The sequence below is a fragment of the Salvelinus alpinus genome, chromosome 14, assembly GCF_045679555.1.
Source record: "Salvelinus alpinus chromosome 14, SLU_Salpinus.1, whole genome shotgun sequence".
NCBI lineage: Eukaryota > Metazoa > Chordata > Actinopteri > Salmoniformes > Salmonidae > Salvelinus > Salvelinus alpinus.
The window spans coordinates 46,291,896-46,313,399 of record NC_092099.1 but is presented as its reverse complement, the minus strand read 5'-3'; the positions used below and the strand labels follow the sequence as shown (position 1 = coordinate 46,313,399).

General features: G+C 44.7%; 1 protein-coding gene across 9 annotated transcripts in view; it reads right to left on the bottom strand.

The window, feature by feature from the left end:
* Positions 1 to 21,504, bottom strand: part of LOC139538972 (INO80 complex subunit D-like) — a 34,580-nt gene that overhangs the window by 12,091 nt on the left and 985 nt on the right. Inside the window, exons 2-10 of one of the 9 annotated variants that reach the window (XM_071341578.1) lie at positions 18,339 to 18,438; positions 18,112 to 18,213; positions 14,494 to 14,599; positions 14,182 to 14,362; positions 10,930 to 11,088; positions 9,108 to 10,832; positions 8,692 to 8,884; positions 8,272 to 8,344; positions 67 to 313 (exon numbers count right to left, since the gene is read on the bottom strand). In XM_071341578.1, coding sequence (XP_071197679.1) covers positions 67 to 313; positions 8,272 to 8,278 — 254 coding nt within the window. In that variant the 5' untranslated portion in view covers positions 8,279 to 8,344; positions 8,692 to 8,884; positions 9,108 to 10,832; ... (3 more) ...; positions 18,112 to 18,213; positions 18,339 to 18,438. Of the gene's footprint in view, positions 1 to 66; positions 314 to 2,018; positions 2,696 to 8,271; positions 8,345 to 8,691; positions 10,833 to 10,929; positions 11,089 to 14,181; positions 14,363 to 14,493; positions 14,600 to 17,978; positions 18,078 to 18,111; positions 18,214 to 18,338; positions 18,439 to 21,504 lie in introns of those variants that run through there. The other 8 variants (XM_071341579.1, XM_071341582.1, XM_071341580.1 and 5 more) reach the window with 8 other exon arrangements.

Below are 21,504 nucleotides of genomic sequence, written 5' to 3'. Positions count from 1 at the left end.
AAATCAATCACAAAGACCTGACGTCTTCTGTGGCGAGGACAGCTTCTACTGGAACGCCACACCCACCTGCGGTCCTCAGACTTGGGGATGGGGTTGGTGCATCGTTGGCTGTTGTACTTGGCCACATATTCACATTGCTTGAAGGGAGCGGTCTTATCCTCCAGGACATGACGGATACAGAAGGCATAGCCATTGAGTCTGCGCTGCTTGCAGAGCTTTGGGCTGTATGAGCACAATGGCTTATTGTCCACCTCCGAGAAGTGGATGTGTTTGCCCTCATACATCACGTGACTCTGGTCCTTGAGAACATCAGCTGATGGGAGAGGGAGAAAGCAAGGAAAACCATGAGTCTTACATTATGCACAGTAATCACTGAGACTGCCCTGAATATGCAAACAAGACAAGAACAGACCATGGGTACAGATTGAAATAAGCATTTACAGCTCCTCTGACTCTATAGTTTGACTGTTGCTAGCAAGAACATTAACATGCACAATTCAGGCAACTAATTAAGAATGTGTTCATATGGTAAAGAAAATAGCCTACTAGTGTAAAAAAAAAAGTTTCAAACAAACATGCATACATGACTAAAACATTAGGAAGATGTTCTAAGAAATCATGGGTGAGATTGGAAATGTCAAGATACACCTCTGTGGCATATGACTATATCTTAAATGTGTTTTTGAACCAATGATTTAAAGGACATTTTTGGCTTAGCACAAGCAGGTTTAGAATTTAGACTGTATGCTTTCCCATACCTGTGGCTACTGTCAATTCAAGCGCACGGGATGCAGCGTCAGACTGAAGTTTTCCGTTACATGCAAATGCAGGATATGGACACTGACTGTACTGTAGTCACAATGTCATTTGCGCGACAGAAACGTCACCAGTTCCAAACGGAGGGTAATACAGTACAGTGTGTCCACATAATATTGAATTAAATGTGTCTCTCGTAAAAACATAGCTATTAGCTAGCTATATAGCTAACGTTATGATTAAATCTGAATTGCATAGCTAACTAGCTAAACTAAATACAAGAAAACATGCACACTTGAGCAAATTTAGATTACGAGTTAGCTGAGCAAGTTAGTATTTGTTTAGCAAATAATTAGCTAACTACACAGAACAATGAACTTTGCATAAATAGGTACCTACTAGTTAGCAAAACAAATAGTTAGCTAACGTTATGATATTTTCCTACTTGCTACCTAACGTTAGCTAGCATAGCTAACAACCTAGTTAGGTAGAAGTTAACAAACCGAGCTAGTTAATAACGTTAGCTACCTAGATGTTGTGTGGTAGTTCGCTTGCTAACTAAATAGCTGCATTATGGCAAATTTGCAATAATCCGAAAACAGAGTATAGGCATTGGACAACAAGTACACATGTAGATATGTGGTTAACGTATACATTAACATCATACAATAAAACGACCTTATAAAATTGCAATTTTAGCCTGCTACGGTCTAGTGATAGGTAGCTAACTAGCTAGCACACTAGCTAGCTACGCTAAAAACACAAGTAGCGGTAGCCAGGAAACGGAAACATCAATACATAGAACATTTCTATGAAAATTATGGGGAATTTACAATACATTTTTGTGTATTTGGAAATAGTTTAAAATATAAAAAGTACTTAAGATTAGGATTTCACGACAATCAAACCGCCTGATTTGTGGCAAATAGAAAACAAAGGCAAGGGGAGGCATAGAGGCTCGTTCAAAAAGGCCTTAAACGAAATATTGCCCGCAAGTCATCTGGTCATTTTCTTTTTAAGAAAATTAATACATTTAGGTGAATAACGAAACGTTGTGAAGATATGTATATAATAAAACAACTCCGTAACTATCATAATCATATGTTGTGTGATACAGATAACGATCAAAGGTTAAACATTTAACATGAAACGATAAGACCTATCAGACCTAGTAACCCTAGGGCCTCGAGTAGCAAAGTCGTCCCGACTAGTCCTGCACCATAAGCGGCCTCCTCAAAAATCGAAGTCGAGGCTTCACTTACCTTCAATTTGTATAGGCTGTGTAAGGTATTCGCTCCTGATAGAGTAGAAGTGCCTATTACAACCAGCTCGCCTATTTGTGCATCGATATTCGATATTTTAGGTAACTAATAATGCTCCTATCTGAATACAATATCATTGAAAATACTGATGCATGTAAATGTAGATTATCCACAGCAAACATTAGCAGGTGGGAGCTGCTGAGGATTTTAGATTAGTCCACAGCAGACTCCTCACAGCACCACTACAGGCACTGCGGGGACATGACACCAGTCCACAGTCCAACAACAACCTCTCTACCATATTGGAAATTCAACTTTGTATAAGCTACAGCAGGGAAGAAATGCAATGTTATGTCTTGTCGACTGCATGCATGGCAATGCTGATTGAAGGGTAGAGTAGCTATAGTTATGTACTTTTAAATAAGTGACATTTCCCTGCTTATATCAACATGGTTTAGAAACTCTGTCATTTAACACGTCAAATTCCTATCTGGCAACGGGCTGATGTCACATTCTTTATGAATGCGTTCTCTACTCTGGCTGTTGCCCAATGCTGATGCATCCCGTGCCCATCACCTACTAAACACTTGGAACGCTAAAACATTATAGGAACGCAGTTTAAGGCCCTACATCCCACATTTGTCATCTTCTTTCCCCAAGGAAACTGTTTAAAAGTTATTGTTTTTTACTTTCTTGCCTTAATGATTTGAAAGGCACATGTTACCAGCTCAAATTGACCATACTACATGCATTTGTGGGTGTGTGATTGTAAACAAGTATTTAATGAAGGTATTACAATTTAGTAAATTTGATCTATTTCAACAGTGTAATACAAATATTTGTGATCACTGGTATAAACTGTGCTATAATAATAATAATAATAAGTGGCACATAAGATATTCCACTGTGATAGATTGTGCTGACCAATGGCTCTATACAGGCTTTATCTAAAGATTAAGAACATGTTGTGCTTTACCATTGATTACTACTGAAGTAGTTTCTTGTATACATTATCTACAAAGCAGCATATTCTCAATAGTCATTGGGGAAAATACAATCTTTACACAATTCACAGCTGTAATATACATACAGGAAATAAACTATTTATGCAGCTGGAAGACTGAAAGATGCTTGTAGTGCATTTGGTCAATAAGGGTATGAGGAAGTTGGTTCTCAAACCTCCTCAGGGACCCCCAGACGTTTTACAATTTTGTTGTAGCTCTGAACTACCTCACATGATTCAACTAGTCAAGGGCTTGATGATTAGTTGACAAGTTAAATCAGGTGTGCTAGCTCTGGAATAGATCAAATGGATGGAACGGCTGTGGGTCCTGAGGCTAGGTTTGAGAACCACTGCTGTATAGGGTTGGAAGTTGTGTGTATAGTGTACAGAAAGTTGTGCATATAAAGTGAGAGAGGAATAGGCATCTATTAGAATGACTTTACTGCATGATAAATGTGTCTATGGATGTTTAACAGCTATTTTTATAAGTAAGGATTGGATAGGTACTGTATCTATCGCATTGACTTTTCAGAATACATTAAAGTAACTGTCCAGTGAAATTCTCACTTTTAAAAGTTCATATTTTGTTAACTCATTCCAAAATAATGTTGTTGAATCATGTGGCCAAAGCATTTTTTTTTTATTTTTTTTTAACACATAAAAACCACCACCTCAAACTTGTATTTTAATTTTATTGAACCTTTATTTAACTAGGCAAGTCAAACCGACCGTTTCAAAACTACTTGTTATTTCCTGATAGAGGATGATGTTTTCCTCCTGAAGAGGATGAGCTGGCCAATCAGCGATCTACTCTAATGAATATTTTTATGACTGGTATACGCCCAGACCCTTCTGTTGTTGGGGTATGCCCACACCATTCCAACACAGAAACACTGCTTTTTAACATAGTTTCTTCCAAAAAAGTGTAATTAATTATTTCACTCATATGGTACAGAAAAGGGAGCACCCCCCTTTCCACATCGATGGGACAGCAGTGGAGAAGGTGGAAAGTTTTATATGACCGACAAACTGAAATGGTCCACGCACACAAACAGTGTGGTGAAGGCACAACAGCTCCTCTTCAACCTCAGGAGGCTGAAAAAATGTAGCTTGTCACCGAAAACCCTCACTAACTTTTACAGGTGCACGATTGAGAGCATCCTGTCGTGCTGCATCACCGCCTGGTACGGCAACTGCACCGCCCTCAACCGCAGGGCTCTCCAGAGGGTGGTGCAGGCTGCACAGCGCATTACCGGGGGCAAACTACCTGCCCTCCAGGACACTTACAACACCCGATGTCACAGGAAGGCAAAAAAGATAATCAAGGACAATAACCACCCGAGCAACTACCTGTTCACCCCTCTTTCATCCAGAAGGCGAGGTCAGTACACGTGCATCAAAGCTGGGACATAGAGATTGAAAAACTGCTTCTATCTCAAGGTCATCAGATTGTTAAACAGCCACCACTAGCACGGAGAGGCGGCTGCCTACCTACAGACTTGATATCATTGGCCACTTTAATAAATGGAACACTAGTCACTTTAAGGTAGTTTGCCCCCGGTAATGCGCTGTGCAGACCGCACCACCCTCTGGAGAGCCTTGCGGTTGAGGGCGGTGCAGTTGCCGTACCAGGCGGTGATACAGCCCGACAGGATGCTCTCGATTGTGCATCTGTAAAAGTTTGTCAGGGTTTTGGGAAACAAGCCAAAAGGAGGTTGAAGAGGCGCTGTTGTGCCTTCCACACCACACTGTCTGTGTAGGTGGACCATTTCAGTTTGTCCGTGATGTGTACGCCGAGGAAATTAAAACTTTCCACCTTTTCCGCTACTGTCCCTTCGATGTGGATAGGGGGGGGTGCTCCCTCTGCTGTTTCCTGAAGTCCACGATCATCTCCTTTGTTCTGTTGACGTTGAGTGACAGTTGAACAGGCTGGAATCTATTACAATGACACTGTACGGCATATAATAACATTTCTATGGATGTATGTAGGCCTAAGAGTTATTTCTGTCGGTGTGAGAGTTGGATAGACAGCTTGTACATGTAGAGAGGAATGACCTGGAAAACAGAATATAAGCATATGGATGGCTCCTCTATAGCTTGGGCTCCTTCGGTCACAGCCTACACACACTTAGCCCTGGTCTGGCAGGCTCTGCTGATTGGATCTGTAGACAAGAGGGATATTTTAACACAACCAGTGCTCGACTTGGGCAGGAGCTCACCGGAGCCGAGTACCAGAAATGTTCTACTGCTTGAGCTCCTGTTCCTCTTATAGAACATTATCTCTGTTGATCTCCTGCACCTAAATGTAAACAGTACCGGCACTCAAAATGAGTACCGGCACCTATTTCAGTCCGAGTCAAGCACTGAACACAACATTCACATACAGTAGTAAAGACAGACAGAGTCAGATGATGTTGGTTCAATTATTAGAATTCCATTTCTTCTTTGTGTGTGAGCTCAATGCACCATCGCACAGCTTCTCTAAAGATAAATTAGATTCAGACTGAACTGTGCAATGTAGTAAGGAGTTGTAGTTTCCAACATGCCAATATTCTACGTAGTATTGTGCATAAAACGTGGTAATTAACTACAATGACTAGGGTTGCACATTTTGGGCAATATTCAGAGGTGGAAACTTTCAGTGGGAATTAGCGAGAATATATGCAAATTAATATTAATACCATTTAAATGTAGATGTTTTTTGCATTGGATATATTTACCATATCATATGGAGACAGAAACATAAACCTTTTACCTTATCATAAATAAACATAATTGCAAATAATTAAATCCTTCCAATAGAAATAAAATGTAAAAAAACATTTAGTTACGAATTTAACTTTAATTAAATAAGTTGACTACACATGGGATGATTTCACTGAACAACAAAAAAAAAGGGAATATTGAATGATCCCCAACGATCCATTGCATCTGTAAAATGATAGTCTAGAAACTAAAGCTTTGGTTGTCTTCCTCTCAGGCTTCCATGTCTTCTCCCTGGACCTCCTCAATGTCCACCTCTTGAACATCAGACTCTGAGGCCTCATCTTCACTGTCACTTTCCAACCTTGTTGAGGATGGCTCATTGTCAGGCTCAAAAAGCCTCACATTTTCCTGGAATGCCACCAATTGTTCAACCCTTGTATTGGTCAGCGTGTTGAGTGCTTTGGTGTGTGTGTTCCCAAACAAGGACCAGTTGCGCTCTGAGGTGGCTGATGTTGGTAGGATTTGGAGGATGATGGAGGCAACAGAGGAAAGAGCCTCAAATCCACAAAGTCCCTTCCACCAGGTGGCTGATGAGATATGTTGGCACGACTGCCATATTGCATCTCGGCTACGAGAACGTAGGAGGGAGAAGAGGTCTGATTGCGTTCCCAATCGCTCACTCAAGGATCCCACCGTGCATCTGATGAATTCCGGAAGTCCCTAGTGTCTTCGTCCCCGAGAGGATCCGGGTTTACCCAAGTTCCTCCAAGAGCCTCCGAAGACTGCCGATGTGCCTTTTCCCGAGCCGATGCAGCTCGGCAGGGCTAGGCTGTCTCCAGCTGAATGCGGATGCAGACTTAACACCCAGAGTTGTCTGTATTGCGGTACTGCCGGTCATTATGTGTCTACCTGTCCCTTCAAGAGACCTAGTTCATTGGTAGGAATGAGTACTCTGGTGGGTCTTAAGGATAATGTTGCTTCTCCCCCTACTCGCCCCAATCTCCATGCCACCCTGCTGTGGGGCGACCAGTCCAAGTCTCTCCAGATACTCATCGACTCGAGGGGCCGATATGAGTCTTATGGACGTTACCCTGGCGTCTAAGCTGGGCATCCCCACTCAACCCCTCTCCATTCCCATGGATGTTAGAGAGCAGGACGGGTGCTCTATAGGCCGGGTCACCCACCATACCACTCTCATCAACCTATGAGTGTCAGGGAACCACAGCAAGACGATCCAATTCCTGCTAATTGAGTCTCTGCAGGTTCCTGTGGTATTGGGATTCTCTTGGCTCCAGCGACACAATCCCTCGATTGACTAGTCTACTGATGCCTTCGTGGGCTGGAGCCCATTCTGCCACGCCCACTGCCTGAAATCATCTCTGCCTGCCCGGGGAAATCTTCCTGGAGGCTTGGAAATAGCCCCAAACCTCTCCGTCATTCCCGCGGAGTACCAGGCCCTCCGGGAGGGGTTCAGTAAGGCCCGGGCCACTTCGCTTCCGCAACACCGACCGGTACCCAAGGAGGTTAAGCCGGATGCGCTGGCATGCCGCTACAGCCCCAGAAGCCGAGACCTTTTGACCCTTGCCTCTGAGCCTGCCTGCCGTCCTGTACCTTGGCCCCACTACTCTGTATTATCGACCCCTGCCTGTCTTGACCTGTCGTTTGCCTGCCCCTGTTGTTGCAATAAACATTGTTACTTCAACACAGTCTGCACTTGGGTCTTACCTGAAACCTGATACTCATTAGTGTGCAAGATCTTGAGAATCAGTTGAGTATGTGATGGAAGAATGCACTGTGCATGCAGAGGGTTGCAATTCCATTGAATTGGGGATAGTTTAACCAAAATATGGCACAAGACCTAGAATTACCTTATGTGTATCCCACAAAAGGTTCACTGTTAAGCTAACGTTTTTGATGAATTTAAGCAAAATTCCCCAAATTCCAGGGTATCTCTACCTGAAAATATGATCTAAGTGATTGATAGTTGGTATTCAGCAGTCATACAAGTATGCCTTATTTACTTTCAACTACAAAAGTTGTTTTTCTTCCAGACAGCAGCTTTATAGAGAAGAGATGAAGTAATAAAGTCATCAAATAAAACAAATGTAATATAACCTACACAAGTGAAATATTTGATTAAAGTAAATGTGAATAAACTATGGTTAATAAGCAGTAACGGGCAGTCACTACCTTTTATTAATTGTTTTAGTCTGTGTTACAGCATTCAATTTTTGGAGCGGCAGGTAGCCTAGTGGTTAGAGCGTTGGGCCAGTAAATCGAAAGGTTGCTGGATCGAATCCCCGAGCTGACACGGTATAAATCTGTCGTTCTGCCCCTGAACAAGGCAGTTAACCCATTGTTCCCCGGGTAGGCTGTCAGTGTAAATAAGAATTAGTTCTTGACTGACTTGCCTAGTTAAAAAAAATTCAACCCACATTAATTTAATGTTTAAAAATACGTAATCTAAACCGAAATCCGTGATTATCTTTTAATAATCGAACCGAAACCGACATCAAAAAGCACTAATCGCTCAGCACTACTCACCTGTCATGTAAAAGTTTCGAACAGTGAGCTGTGGAGGGACCAGAGGCTCTGTGAGGACAGTCTGATTCACATCCTGCGGTAGAAGACAGACATTATTAGTTAACAACCTCAATAACCATAGGCAAAATAACAGTAACATGTTTATAGGAGGGGTTTTCCTTAGGCCAACTATGTCCGTCATTAGAGGACCACTAACTATATTATTTTTGGAGCTCCAGGGAGGAGAGGGGTTTGTGTGGGTGTACTATCATCATAGCGCACCAGGTTGGGTGAAACCTCCGCTAGTCTGTCACGCACCTCATCCATGGTGTCGTGGAGCAATGTCACTCCAGCAAGCTTTAGGGTAACCCCCCCCCCCCACAACAATGATACAAACTCATGAACACATACACTGATTAGTGTGATGAAACATTAGTTTACCTCAGATATGGCAGAATGATCTTCCAATCCTGCCTGGCCATGCCTGGAGCAGTCACAGCCAGCCTGGTCTGCTGGTCGCGGCCCTCAGTGTTCACATAGGTGCTACATTTCTCTGTGTATGCTGCTCCAGGGAGAATGGTGTCAGCCATCGCCGCCCCAGAGCCTCCATGGTGCCCTGTGTAGAGTTATGAAACTAAAACTACGTTCAGTCTGACACAAGACTCACTTAAAGATCATGGATATTATTCTAAGTCCTGCACATCTGAAAATGTTTTTGTGTATCTTGTTGTGGAAGAGCATTGCAGCCAGCATCTCCCCCAAAGAGGAACAGGAAATGGGGGTAAGTGACAGATAAACAAAGAGGTAGTTGGCTATGAAAACTGATCTGTCAATAGCATTTATTTTTTTTAATTCACCATCAATCTAAAATGTGAGATCAGGTACAGTAGTAGATATTAGCTGTGAAGTACATTGAGAACCTTCCAGCATTCTCCTACTCCACTGCTGGCATTCTGAGCAATGGTGGACATGGCTGCATTTATAGCGGCTCCATTCCCCTCTGCAGGGAACCACTGCCCAGCACCACTACAGGATGCTTTGCCTCGGAAAGAACCTAGGAACAAGATTTTTTAATAATTGTTGACATAGTGAATTCTCTATGACTACACTTAGTGACCAACCATCAGAGATATGTAAATAATAGATGATTACCTTAGAGAAACTATTTCCTGCAGGACCATAGCAGACTCCCTCAGATGATCCTAAGTGTAGGTCAGGTCCACCTCCCACCCCACCAAGGCCTCCTACAGCTCGTTGTGAAGCCGACTACCAGGGGTACATGAAGTATCCATAAAATACCACCAGTCACGTTTCAGATTTAGAGTTTCCACTTAAAGAGAGAGTGTAAATCAGGAGCTGGAAGCAGTTATTTACATGCAAATTGAGATGCCAGTGATTTGACAGCACTTAAATCCCACCCCGACCTCCCAGCTATACATCTTTCTGATGCGTGCGTTGAAAAGTGGTGCCTCATAGTGTGGGTTGGTGCCAACTAGGAGCAGCAAATCGCCCTCTTCAATGCCAGCGATGCAGGAATTCAGAAGGTAGTAATGTTCCACTGTTCCCCTCAGGCTCAGCCAGTGTTTACCCTATATTCATTTAGCAATTGCGCTAGCATGCTAGTTGTTCCTGTAGACTTCCAGTCATTGCGCTAACGCTAGTTAGCAATGGCTTGCGAAACAAACTACCGTCAACATCCTTCAAACTGCAGACAGAGACATAAAAATGGTATCCATATGACTCTAGGTAAGTAGAAATGGGCTTAATTGACAAAATCTCGCACTATCCATTTAAGATCAGTGACAAGTTACAACATATATTTGTAGCAAACAGAGCAAGCAGTGGCGTGAATGAGAGCCAGGAGCCCACAGCCACCGCTTGCTCCTCCTCATCTCCCTACAGTGCAGTTTCCCATGGTGTCAACATCCATTGAATTTTCATGCATTTTCGAGTAGAATGTCTTTTTGAAACGTCACCAGAAGTAAACTTGTCACAGGCGTTCTACCAACAGAAATATCCTGGGAGGCAAGCAGGCATTGCAACCGCTGCTGAAGCACTGGCAACTCTGCATTGGCCAGCCCCTGCCATGGGGAAGATCTCCTCAGTACATAGACTGTCACTACGCAAGCGGTTCAGCATATCTTTCAGGGCGATCAGAGCCTCTGCGTCCATCATCCCTCCTACAATGGCCTTGACATTGGTGCCTTGAGCTCCTTGCAACTGCAAACGAACACACTGATGTCACCGGCTACTGGTGTCTACAGAGAGTTTAAAAAAAGGACAACACACAAAAGCAAGATCAACAAGGATCATGCTACAACTCAGGTCATGAGACACTGTGGATAGACTGTTCTCTCTTTGTTGATACACATAACATGGGGGAGGGAGGTCTGAATATAAAACAGAAGCATTCAAGGCTGTATCACAACCGGCCGTGATTGGGAGTCCCATAGGGCGGCGCACAATTGGCCCCAGCGCCTTCCCCGTCATTGTCAACACGTCCTCCCAGGAAGTGGCCGCCAGCTGGCCAGATGCTTCACATTGGGCTGATTGTGGCGCTGTCGCTTCAACCATACGCAGACCTGCCATCAGGGGAGAGAAGGAGTTCAGTGTGAATTTCAGACCGATAAGGTCAGTCAAGACCGTATGGACGTGACATGAGCTGGTCTTCAGGTTTACCTGGTCTAACCTGAGATCCACTCCTCATTGATGACCTTGTGGAGATGTGGAGATGCGGGGGGGGGGGGGGGCAAAACTCCTCATGACCTCACCACCCCCCGGGTGCTCACCACGATGTTGCTGCCCACAGCATCCAGCACGTCAATGGATTCAGTCTTCCTGTGAGGAGAGAAAGATTAGTTGATAACCACCAAGGTCTTTTATTTTTTATTTATTTCACCTTTATTTAACCAGGTAGGCTAGTTGAGAACAAGTTCTCATTTACAATTGCGACCTGGACAAGATAAAGCACAGCAGTTCGACACATACAACAACACAGAGTTACACATGGAATAAACAAAAATACAGTCAATAATACAGTAGAAAAAAGAAACATCTATATACAGTTATGGCAAATGAGGTAAGATAAGGGAGGTAAGGCAATAAATAGGCCATGGTGGCGAAGTAATTACAATATAGCAATTAGACACTGGAATGGTAGATGTGCAGAAGATGAATGTGCAAGTAGAGATACTGGGGTGCAAAGGAGCAAGATAAATAAATAAATACAGTATGGGGATGAGGTAGATTGGATGGGCTGTTTACAGATGGGCTATGTACAGGTGCAGTGATCTGTGAGCTGCTCTGACAGCTGGTGCTTAAAGTTAGTGAGGGAGATATGGGTCTCCAGCTTCAGTGATTTTTGCAGTTCGTTCCAGTCATTGGCAGCAGAGAACTGGAAGGAAAGGCGGCCAAGAGAGATGTTGGCTTTGGGGATGACCAGTGAGATATACCTGCTGGAGCGCGTGCTGCGGGTGGGTGCTGCTATGGTGACCAGTGAGCTGAGATAAGGCGGGGCTTTACCTAGCAGAGACTTGTAGATGACCTGGAGCCAGTGGGTTTGGCGACGATTATGAAGCGATGGCCAGCCAACGAGAGCGTACAGGTCGAAGTGGTGGGTGATATATGGGGCTTTGGTGACAAAACGGATGGCACTGTGATAACAAATCGGATGCAGTCTGAGTAGAGTGTTGGAGGCTATTTTATAGATGACATCGCCGAAGTCGAGGATCGGTAGGATAGTCAGTTTTACGAGGGTATGTTTGGCAGCATGAGTGAAGGATGCCTTGTTGCGAAATAGGAAGCCGATTCTAGATTTAATTTTGGATTGGAGATGCTTAATGTGAGTCTGGAAGGAGAGTTTACAGTCTAACCAGACATCTAGGTATTTGTAGTTGTCCACATATTCTAAGTTAGAGGGCAGGCAGGTGCAGGCAGTGGTCATTTAGTTTAACTTGCATTTAAGAGCAGTTGGAGGCCATGGAATGAGAGTTATATGGCATTGAAGCTCGTCTGGAGGTTAGCTAACACAGTGTCCAAAGAAGGGCCAGAAGTATACAGAATGGTGTCGTCTGCGTAGAGGTGGATCAGAGAAACACCAGCAGCAAGAGTGACATCATTGATGTATACAGAAAAGAGAGTCGGCCCGAGGATTGAACCCTGTGGCACCCCCATAGAGACTGCCAGAGGTCCGGACAACAGGCCCTCCGATTTGACACACTGAACTCTATCAGAGAAGTAGTTGATGAACCAGGCGAGGCAACCATTTGAGAAACCAAGGCTGTCGAGTCTGCCAATAAGAATGTGGTGATTGACAGAGTCGAAAGCCTTGGCCAGGTCGATGAATACGGCTGCACAGTAATGTCTCTCATCGATGGTGGTTATGATATCGTTTAGGACCTTGAGCGTGGCTGAGGTGCACCCATGACCAGGTCTGAAACCAGATTGCATAGCGGAGAAGGTACGGTGGGATTCGAAATGGTCGGTAATCTGTTTGTTGACTTGGCTTTCGAAGACCTTAGACAGGCAGGGTAAGATGGATATAGGTCTATAACAGTTTGGGTCTAGAGTGTCTCCCCCTTTGAAGAGGGGGATGACCGCGGCAGCTTTCCAATCTTTGGGAATCTCAGACGATACGAAAGAGAGGTTGAACAGGCTAGTAATAGGAGTTGCAACAATTTCGGCAGATCATTTTAAAAGAGAGGGTCCAGATTGTCTAGCCCGGGTGATTTGTAGAGGTCCAGGTTTTGCAGTCCTTTAAGAACATCAGCTATCTGGATTTGGGTGAAGGAGAAATGGGGGAGGCTTGGGCGAGTTGCTGTGGGGAGTGCAGGGCTGTTGACCGGGGTAGCGGTAGCCAGGTGGAAAGCATGGCCAGCCGTAGAAAAATGCTTAATAAAATTCTCAATTATAGTGGATTTATCGGTGTTGACAGTGTTTCCTAGCCTCAGTTTCCTAGCCTCTTATTCTCCATGGACTTTACAGTGTCCCAGAACTTTTTTGAGTTTGTGCTACAGGATGCAAATTTCTGCTTGAAAAAGCTAGCCTTAGCTTTCCTAACTGCCTGTGTATATTTGTTCCTAACTTCCCTGAAAAGTTGCATATCACGGGGGCTATTCGATGCTAATTCAGAACGCCACAGGATGTTTTTGTGCTGGTCAAGGGCAGTCAGGTCTGGAGAGAACTAAGGGCTATATCTGTTCCTGGTTCTACATTTTTTGAAAGGGGCATGCTTATTTAAGATGGCGAGGAATGCACTTTATATCCTTTCAGAATACCCGGGCCAGGTCGATTAGGAAGGCCTGCTCGCTGAAGTGTTTTAGGGAGCGTTTGATAGTGATGAGGGGTGGTCGTTTGACCGCAGACCCGTTACGGATGCAGGCAATGAGGCAGTGATCGCTGAGATCTTGGTTGAAAACAGCAGAGGTATATTTGGAGGGCAAGTTGGTTAGGATGATATCTATGAGGGTGCCCGTGTTTACGGAGTTGGGGTTGTACCTGGTGGGTTCATTGATCATTTGTGAGAGATTGAGGGCATCAAGCTTAGATTGTAGGATGGCTGGGGTGTTAAGCATGTCCCAGTTTAAGTCACCTAGCAGCACGAGCTCTGAAGATAGACGGGGGCAATCAGTTCACATAGGGTGTCCAGGGCACAGCTGAGGGTAGAGGGTGGTCTATAGCAAGCGGCAACAGTGAGAGACTTGTTTCTGGAAAGTCTTATTTTCAGTCCGTAGATAGAAAGTGATATTAAAATATTAAATATATATACGGGGAAAAAAATAGGAAAAACTATGTTTACAATGGACAGGAAGGGACAAAACAAAAACACACGTCCGACTGCTACGCCATCTTGGAGAAACTCTATATACTACTACTTGGACTCTATTCCAAGAGCCGGATGGTACTGTATACACAACAGTGTAAAGCACATACCTGGTCTCCCAGGGACAGGAAGTGAGGGCATACAGCTTGGAAGTCAATGCTCCCACAGGGCGTACGTCAATCACATTCCCAGACAGCGCCGACATGAACATCTTCTCCACACGAATGCCAATCTGCAGGTCCCCTGCCAGTGGTCCCCAGATCCTCCACACCTGTAATCTCACTGGCAAAGCTACAAAGGGGGGGAAAATGATTTGGCACATAGATGTCTGCCCCTTTGAAATTCTTGGTAATAATAAGGTGTTGCCCTCTATAATGAATGCTTCCAAGGTGGACCATACTATGATTACTAGCCTGACTCACCGGACACAGTGGGTGGACTGGATACAGCGGGTCATGACGGTCTTGATGAAGGGACCAATGTTCTTGTCCTCCACAGCTCTCTAAGAAGCGGCTCCGGTCACTGGTCCTGCACAGTCAGCACACAATGGCAACATGTTCCTTTAAGAAGTCCAACGCCAAAAACCTTGTTGCCAGTCCCTCCCACAGGCTGAACCATCATCATGACTAACCAGTCCCTCCCACAGGCTGAACCATCATCATGACTAACCAGTCCCTCCCACAGGCTGAACCATCATCATGACTAACCAGTCCCTCCCACAGGCTGAACCATCATCATGACTAACCAGTCCCTCTCACAGGCTGAACTGTCATCATGACTAACCAGTCCCTCCCACAGGCCGAACCATCATCATGACTAACCAGTCCCTCCCACAGAATGAACCATCATCATGACTAACCAGTCCCTCCTACAGGCCGAACCATCATCATGACTAACCAGTCCCTCCCACAGGCCGAACCCTCATCATGACTAACCAGTCCCTCCCACAGGCTGAACCATCATCATGACTAACCAGTCCCTCCCACAGGCCGAACCATCATCATGACTAACCAGTCCCTCCCACAGGCTGAACCATCATCATGACTAACCAGTCCCTCCTACAGGCCGAACCATCATCATGACTAACCAGTCCCTCCTACAGGCCGAACCATCATCATGACTAACCAGTCCCTCCTACAGGCCGAACCATCATCATGACTAACCAGTCCCTCCCACAGGCCGAACCGTCATCATGACTAACCAGTCCCTCCCACAGGCTGTACCGTCATTCTGACTAACCAGTCCCTCCCACAGGCTGTACCGTCATTCTGACTAACCAGTCCCTCCCACAGGCTGAACCGTCATCATGACTAACCAGTCCCTCCCACAGGCTGTACCATCATCATGACTAACCAGTCCCTCCCACGGGCCGAACCGTCATCATGACTAACCAGTCCCTCCCACAGGCCGAACCGTCATCATGACTAACCAGTCCCTCCCACAGGCCGAACCGTCATCATGACTAACCAGTCCCTCCCACAGGCTGAACCGTCATCATGACTAACCAGTCCCTCCCACAGGCTGAACCATCATCATGACTAACCAGTCCCTCCCACAGGCTGAACCGTCATCCTGACTAACCAGTCCCTCCCACGGGCTGAACCGTCATCATGACTAACCAGTCCCTCCCACGGGCTGAACCATCATCATGACTAACCAGTCCCTCCCACAGGCTGAACCATCATCATGACTAACCAGTCCCTCCCACAGGCCGAACCCTCATCATGACTAACCAGTCCCTCCCACAGGCCGAACCGTCATCATGACTAACCAGTCCCTCCCACAGGCTGAACCGTCATCATGACTAACCAGTCCCTCCCACAGGCTGAACCATCATCATGACTAACCAGTCCCTCCCACAGAATGAACCATCATCATGACTAACCAGTCCCTCCCACAGGCTGAACCGTCATCATGACTAACCAGTCCCTCCCACAGGCTGTACCGTCATCATGACTAACCAGTCCCTCCCACAGGCTGAACCGTCATCATGACTAACCAGTCCCTCCCACAGGCTGAACCATCATCATGACTAACCAGTCCCTCCCACAGGCTGAACCATCATCATGACTAACCAGTCCCTCCCACAGGCTGAACCATCATCATGACTAACCAGTCCCTCCCACAGGCCGAACCATCATCATGACTAACCAGTCCCTCCCACAGGCTGAACCGTCATCATGACTAACCAGTCCCTCCCACAGGCCGAACCATCATCATGACTAACCAGTCCCTCCCACAGGCTGAACCATCATCATGACTAACCAGTCCCTCCCACAGGCTGAACCATCATCATGACTAACCAGTCCCTCCCACAGAATGAACCATCATCATGACTAACCAGTCCCTCCCACAGGCTGAACCATCATCATGACTAACCAGTCCCTCCCACAGGCTGAACCATCATCATGACTAACCAGTCCCTCCCACAGGCTGAACATCATCATGACTAACCAGTCCCTCCCACAGGCTGAACCATCATCATGACTAACCAGTCCCTCCCACAGAATGAACCATCATCATGACTAACCAGTCCCTCCCACAGAATGAACCATCATCATGACTAACCAGTCCCTCCCACAGAATGAACCATCATCATGACTAACCAGTCCCTCCCACAGGCTGAACCATCATCATGACTAACCAGTCCCTCCCACAGGCTGAACCATCATCATGACTAACCAGTCCCTCCCACAGGCTGAACCATCATCATGACTAACCAGTCCCTCCCACAGGCTGAACCATCATCATGACTAACCAGTCCCTCTCACAGGCCGAACCATCATCATGACTAACCAGTCCCTCCCACAGGCTGAACCATCATCATGACTAACCAGTCCCTCCCACAGGCTGAACCATCATCATGACTAACCAGTCCCTCCCACAGGCTGAACCATCATCATGACTAACCAGTCCCTCCCACGGGCTGAACCATCATCATGACTAACCAGTCCCTCCCACGGGCTGAACCATCATCATGACTAACCAGTCCCTCCCACAGGCTGAACCATCATCATGACTAACCAGTCCCTCCCACAGGCTGAACCATCATCATGACTAACCAGTCCCTCCCACAGGCTGAACCATCATCATGACTAACCAGTCCCTCCCACAGGCTGAACCATCATCATGACTAACCAGTCCCTCCCACAGGCTGAACATCATCATGACTAACCAGTCCCTCCCACAGGCTGAACTATCATCATGACTAACCAGTCCCTCCCACAGGCCGAACCGTCATCATGACTAACCAGTCCCTCCCACAGGCAGAACCATCATCATGACTAACCAGTCCCTCCCACAGGCTGAACCATCATCATGACTAACCAGTCCCTCCCACAGGCTGAACCATCATCATGACTAACCAGTCCCTCCCACAGGCTGAACCGTCATCATGACTAACCTCTAAATGAGGCTTAGAAGCTTTAGGAAACAATGATGTTATGATTTTACATGAAGGTCACATTCTCCCCCCGGGTCACAGGTTGGGCAGTCTAAAGGGTGATTGGCCAACAGAAACTCCATCACACCCTGGCTACCGGAAGACGTAAGTAAAAGTAATAAAAAAAACACTATAATACTGGTGATTATCACCAAATAAGAAGGTAATGCAAACATCACTATAGAGAAACAGACTATCAAAGGGATGATGCGTTTGCAGTTGATTCTACCTACCTAGCTTTCCTTCTCTTGTCAAGAGTCAGTTCAAATGTTCCAACCCTATCATGTGGCGCAACGGTCTAAGGCACTGCATCTCAGTGATAGAGGCGTCACTACAGACCCTGGTTCGATCCCGGGCTGTATCACAACCGTGATTGGGAGTCCCATAGGGCGGTGCACAATTGGCCCAGCGACGTTAGGGTTTGGCCGTCATTGTAAAATAAGAGTTTGTTCTTAACTTACTTACCTAGTTAAATACTGGCATGGTACATGCTGCCACTGGTTGAGTAGAGATGTGCATGTGGTCACAAACAAGGGTACCAGAACATGCCAGACATTTAGAAACCTTTAATAAGAGAACACATAAACACATACCATACCTTTAGAGATTTCTCAATCTCCTTGCGACACAGTGGACAGTTGCCTGTAACTGACAGGCGCTAATGGTAACAGAAGCGATGCACTCCCACCTTCTCACACGCCTAAAAAACAAAATACCAACAAACTTTAAGAAGCCTGATTTCATTGCCGAAGCAGTTACTATCTACAAAAATGAGACAAGATGTTCTATTATACAGTCAGATACAATGAGTAGAGCCCCTGTTACCTGCAGCACTGTAGTTTCTGGTTCCACTATGAGTGGCTTCCCATACACACACCTCCGCCAGGTTACTTCCTGCTTGCTGCTACTGTAGCTGTGGTGCGGCCTGCAAGCACAGATGACAAACCCCACATCGTCTGCATCCTCGTATCATAAATCACACTGCGTCTCACACAATGACGTCGACTTTATTAGTATCCCCAGTACATCATGCATTAGTTAAATGTGAAGTGTACCATCACAATAAAAGGTAGTCTTAACAAACCACCTGCACTAAATTGAGCAGATCTGATGTCACCATTCTGGCAACTGCCTAGCACCTATTCTCATTCCCTCCCTGGTTAATCTGTAATCCTGCAGATAATCCAGGAATGGAATAAGGGACGACATGGGCACACCTCTTATTCCTGCAGCTGTGATAACAGATCATGATAATAATAATAATGATGAATAATAATAATAATGCTAATAATAATAATAATGATCATGCTAATAATAATAATGCTAATAATAATACTAATAATGCTAATAATAATGCTAATGATAATAATAATAATGAAAACTGTTGTGCTGCTTTTTGACTGTAACACCAGTGTTATACTAGCAGGGGTGTACTGCTTTTTTCAGTCTGAGAATAGACGGAGCAGGTAAAACTATTTCTGGAAAATTAATTCTGGTAAATTCTAAATCAATTCTATTTAATTGCCACAAAAATAACAAAGAAAAGGATAGAAAGACAAACCAAATGAATATGTATAGCAGCCTAGAGGTACATGGTGGTTTCCTCCCTGTTCTCTCTGGCGGTGGCCAGAATAATGACTCACTATAGGCTACGTGTGCAGAGGCCCGTCGAAGGCTTGACCACTTTGGCTAATATGAACGGTAATTCACCGTATGTCTGCCTTGATGTTTATTAAACTCCACACACCCCCTCTCTACGCTTGCTCAGTGGTACCCAGAACTATACATGTGACCTCTTGGTTACGGTGACGCCGTTCTGACGAAGACACCCAAAGCCCAAGGTACCCGAACCTTTCTGGAAGGGGCTGTAGCCCTGCTTGGAATATTTAGCCTACATTGGCTATTGGTTGAGACCGCACGGCTCATTCTAGCTCGGTATGTCAGGGTGGGCAATTGGAAATGTGAATTGGGCCAAGTTGGAGGTAATAATGCATTTAAGTAATAGTTTATTGAGATGCATGAATACACCACACCAGGCTTACATTAGGCTGTAGCCTACAAATAGTTATACTATGCCTACTGCAAATTATTGTTGTTTCTTCCTGAACTGGCCGAATGCACAGATCTATCCTTCAGCTATCCTTCAGCCGTCCTTCAGCCATCCTTCAGCACCAAAAGCTGGGTCAACCTCTCTAAAGTCATTGTGTGATCCTGGCACTGTCCTTTCAGAACCACGAAGAGTGCATCTGTCGCTTAAAATGACACTCGTCAAGATATGTTGCCTAATAGTCCTACTCATCACTTATTAGAATTACAAATAGAAGATGATCACTTCTCACAATGGTGCTCTCTAGTAAACTTAGATCAAAGCTGAATCAATGTCTCACAAGATCACATAAAGTTGTATTTCTATTTTACATAATGAATAGCATAGCAGGTCTATAACATTACGGTAACCACAAAAAAACACCTAATTTCTAATGAGATTTTAGGATGGTTAGCTGAAGCTGAATAGTTAAAAACATATCATTATGCACCAAAACTCAGAGCCACTATGCAGGATGTCTGCTTTGATTGAAACAAAATGCAAGACAGGCTAATAGTTAGTTAACATCATCTGCTCTAATTAACTCAGGAAACAGTCATTCAAGAAGATTGAAATGCTGATTCCCATGAAACTGATTGACATCAAATGATTGGAAGGGAGATGCAGTTTGGACTTTCACAGGTAAAACGTGAAGAATTATTATTCATGATTAACAGGGATGATGGATAATTGAAAGTTGGTAGCATATGCCTAACTTGGTGTTTGAGGGTATTAAAAATATAACATTTTCTTGAGACAATATGTGTGGGCATAGGCAAACGTTGCAATTGGAGGATGCATTTTATGCATATTCTATAATGATAGGCTATTCAATTGGCCATGTCTGTCGGTAAAAAACGTTTGATTGAAGAAATGTTCATAAAAAAATCTAAAAAGAGCACTTGTTATTCTAGGGAAATTGTGATTATTATCCTTACACTTTCAAAAATACTAGTCGAATAAGACATGGGAGATGACGAATTTTGACAAAGAGATGTATTTCTAGACTAATACAAAATCAGTAGCGGATTTAGGTACGGGCGACATGGGTAGGGCAGCATCTTGCTGGTGGCAGGACGGGGGGGAGATGTGCCGAAAATAGGGGGGAGATTTTCAGCACAAAATCTCCCCCCTGCCAGAATTCTCCCACCCTTCGCGTTCTTCATTGCTGCGACTTCATTGCTGCCTTGAGGTCAGGACGGCCCCAGGGAGAAGGCCCAATTGAATAGGTGTGTGAGTGACACTGTCCTTCAGGGGGCAGAGCAGGCAAATTAATGTCAAATCGTGTGAGATGAAAATGGACAAACAAAAGGGTGTGCAATGTATAAGGGTAGTCGGTGGACATTCTGAACCTTGTTTGAAGTCAGTAGGTCACATGACCAAGGAGCTATTGAAATTCGAAAGTTTGAAATATTAATGTAAAAACGTGTGAGATGTAAATGGACAAACTAAAGGGTATGCAATGTGTAGGCCCACTGAGTGGACATTCTGAACCTTGTTTGAAGTCAGTAGGTCACATGACCAAGGAGCTATTGAAATTAGAATGTTTACTAAATTAATGTAAAATCAAGTGAGATGAAAATGGACAAACTAAAGGGTGTGCAATATATAAGGGTAGTCAGTGGACATTCTGAACCTTGTTTGAGGTCAGTAGGTCACATGACAAAAGAGCTATTGAAATATAAACATTAAAAAACATTGAAAATTCATGTAAAATTGTGTGAGATGAAAATTGACAAACTAAAAGGCTGTGCAATATGTAGGCACGCTGAGTGGACATTCTGAACTTTGTTTGGAGTCAGTAGGTCACATGACAAAAGAGCTATTGAAATTCAAAAATGTAAATAAATAAACTTAAAATAGTGCTAGATGTAAATCGACAAAAAAAAAAGTGTGTGCAATGCG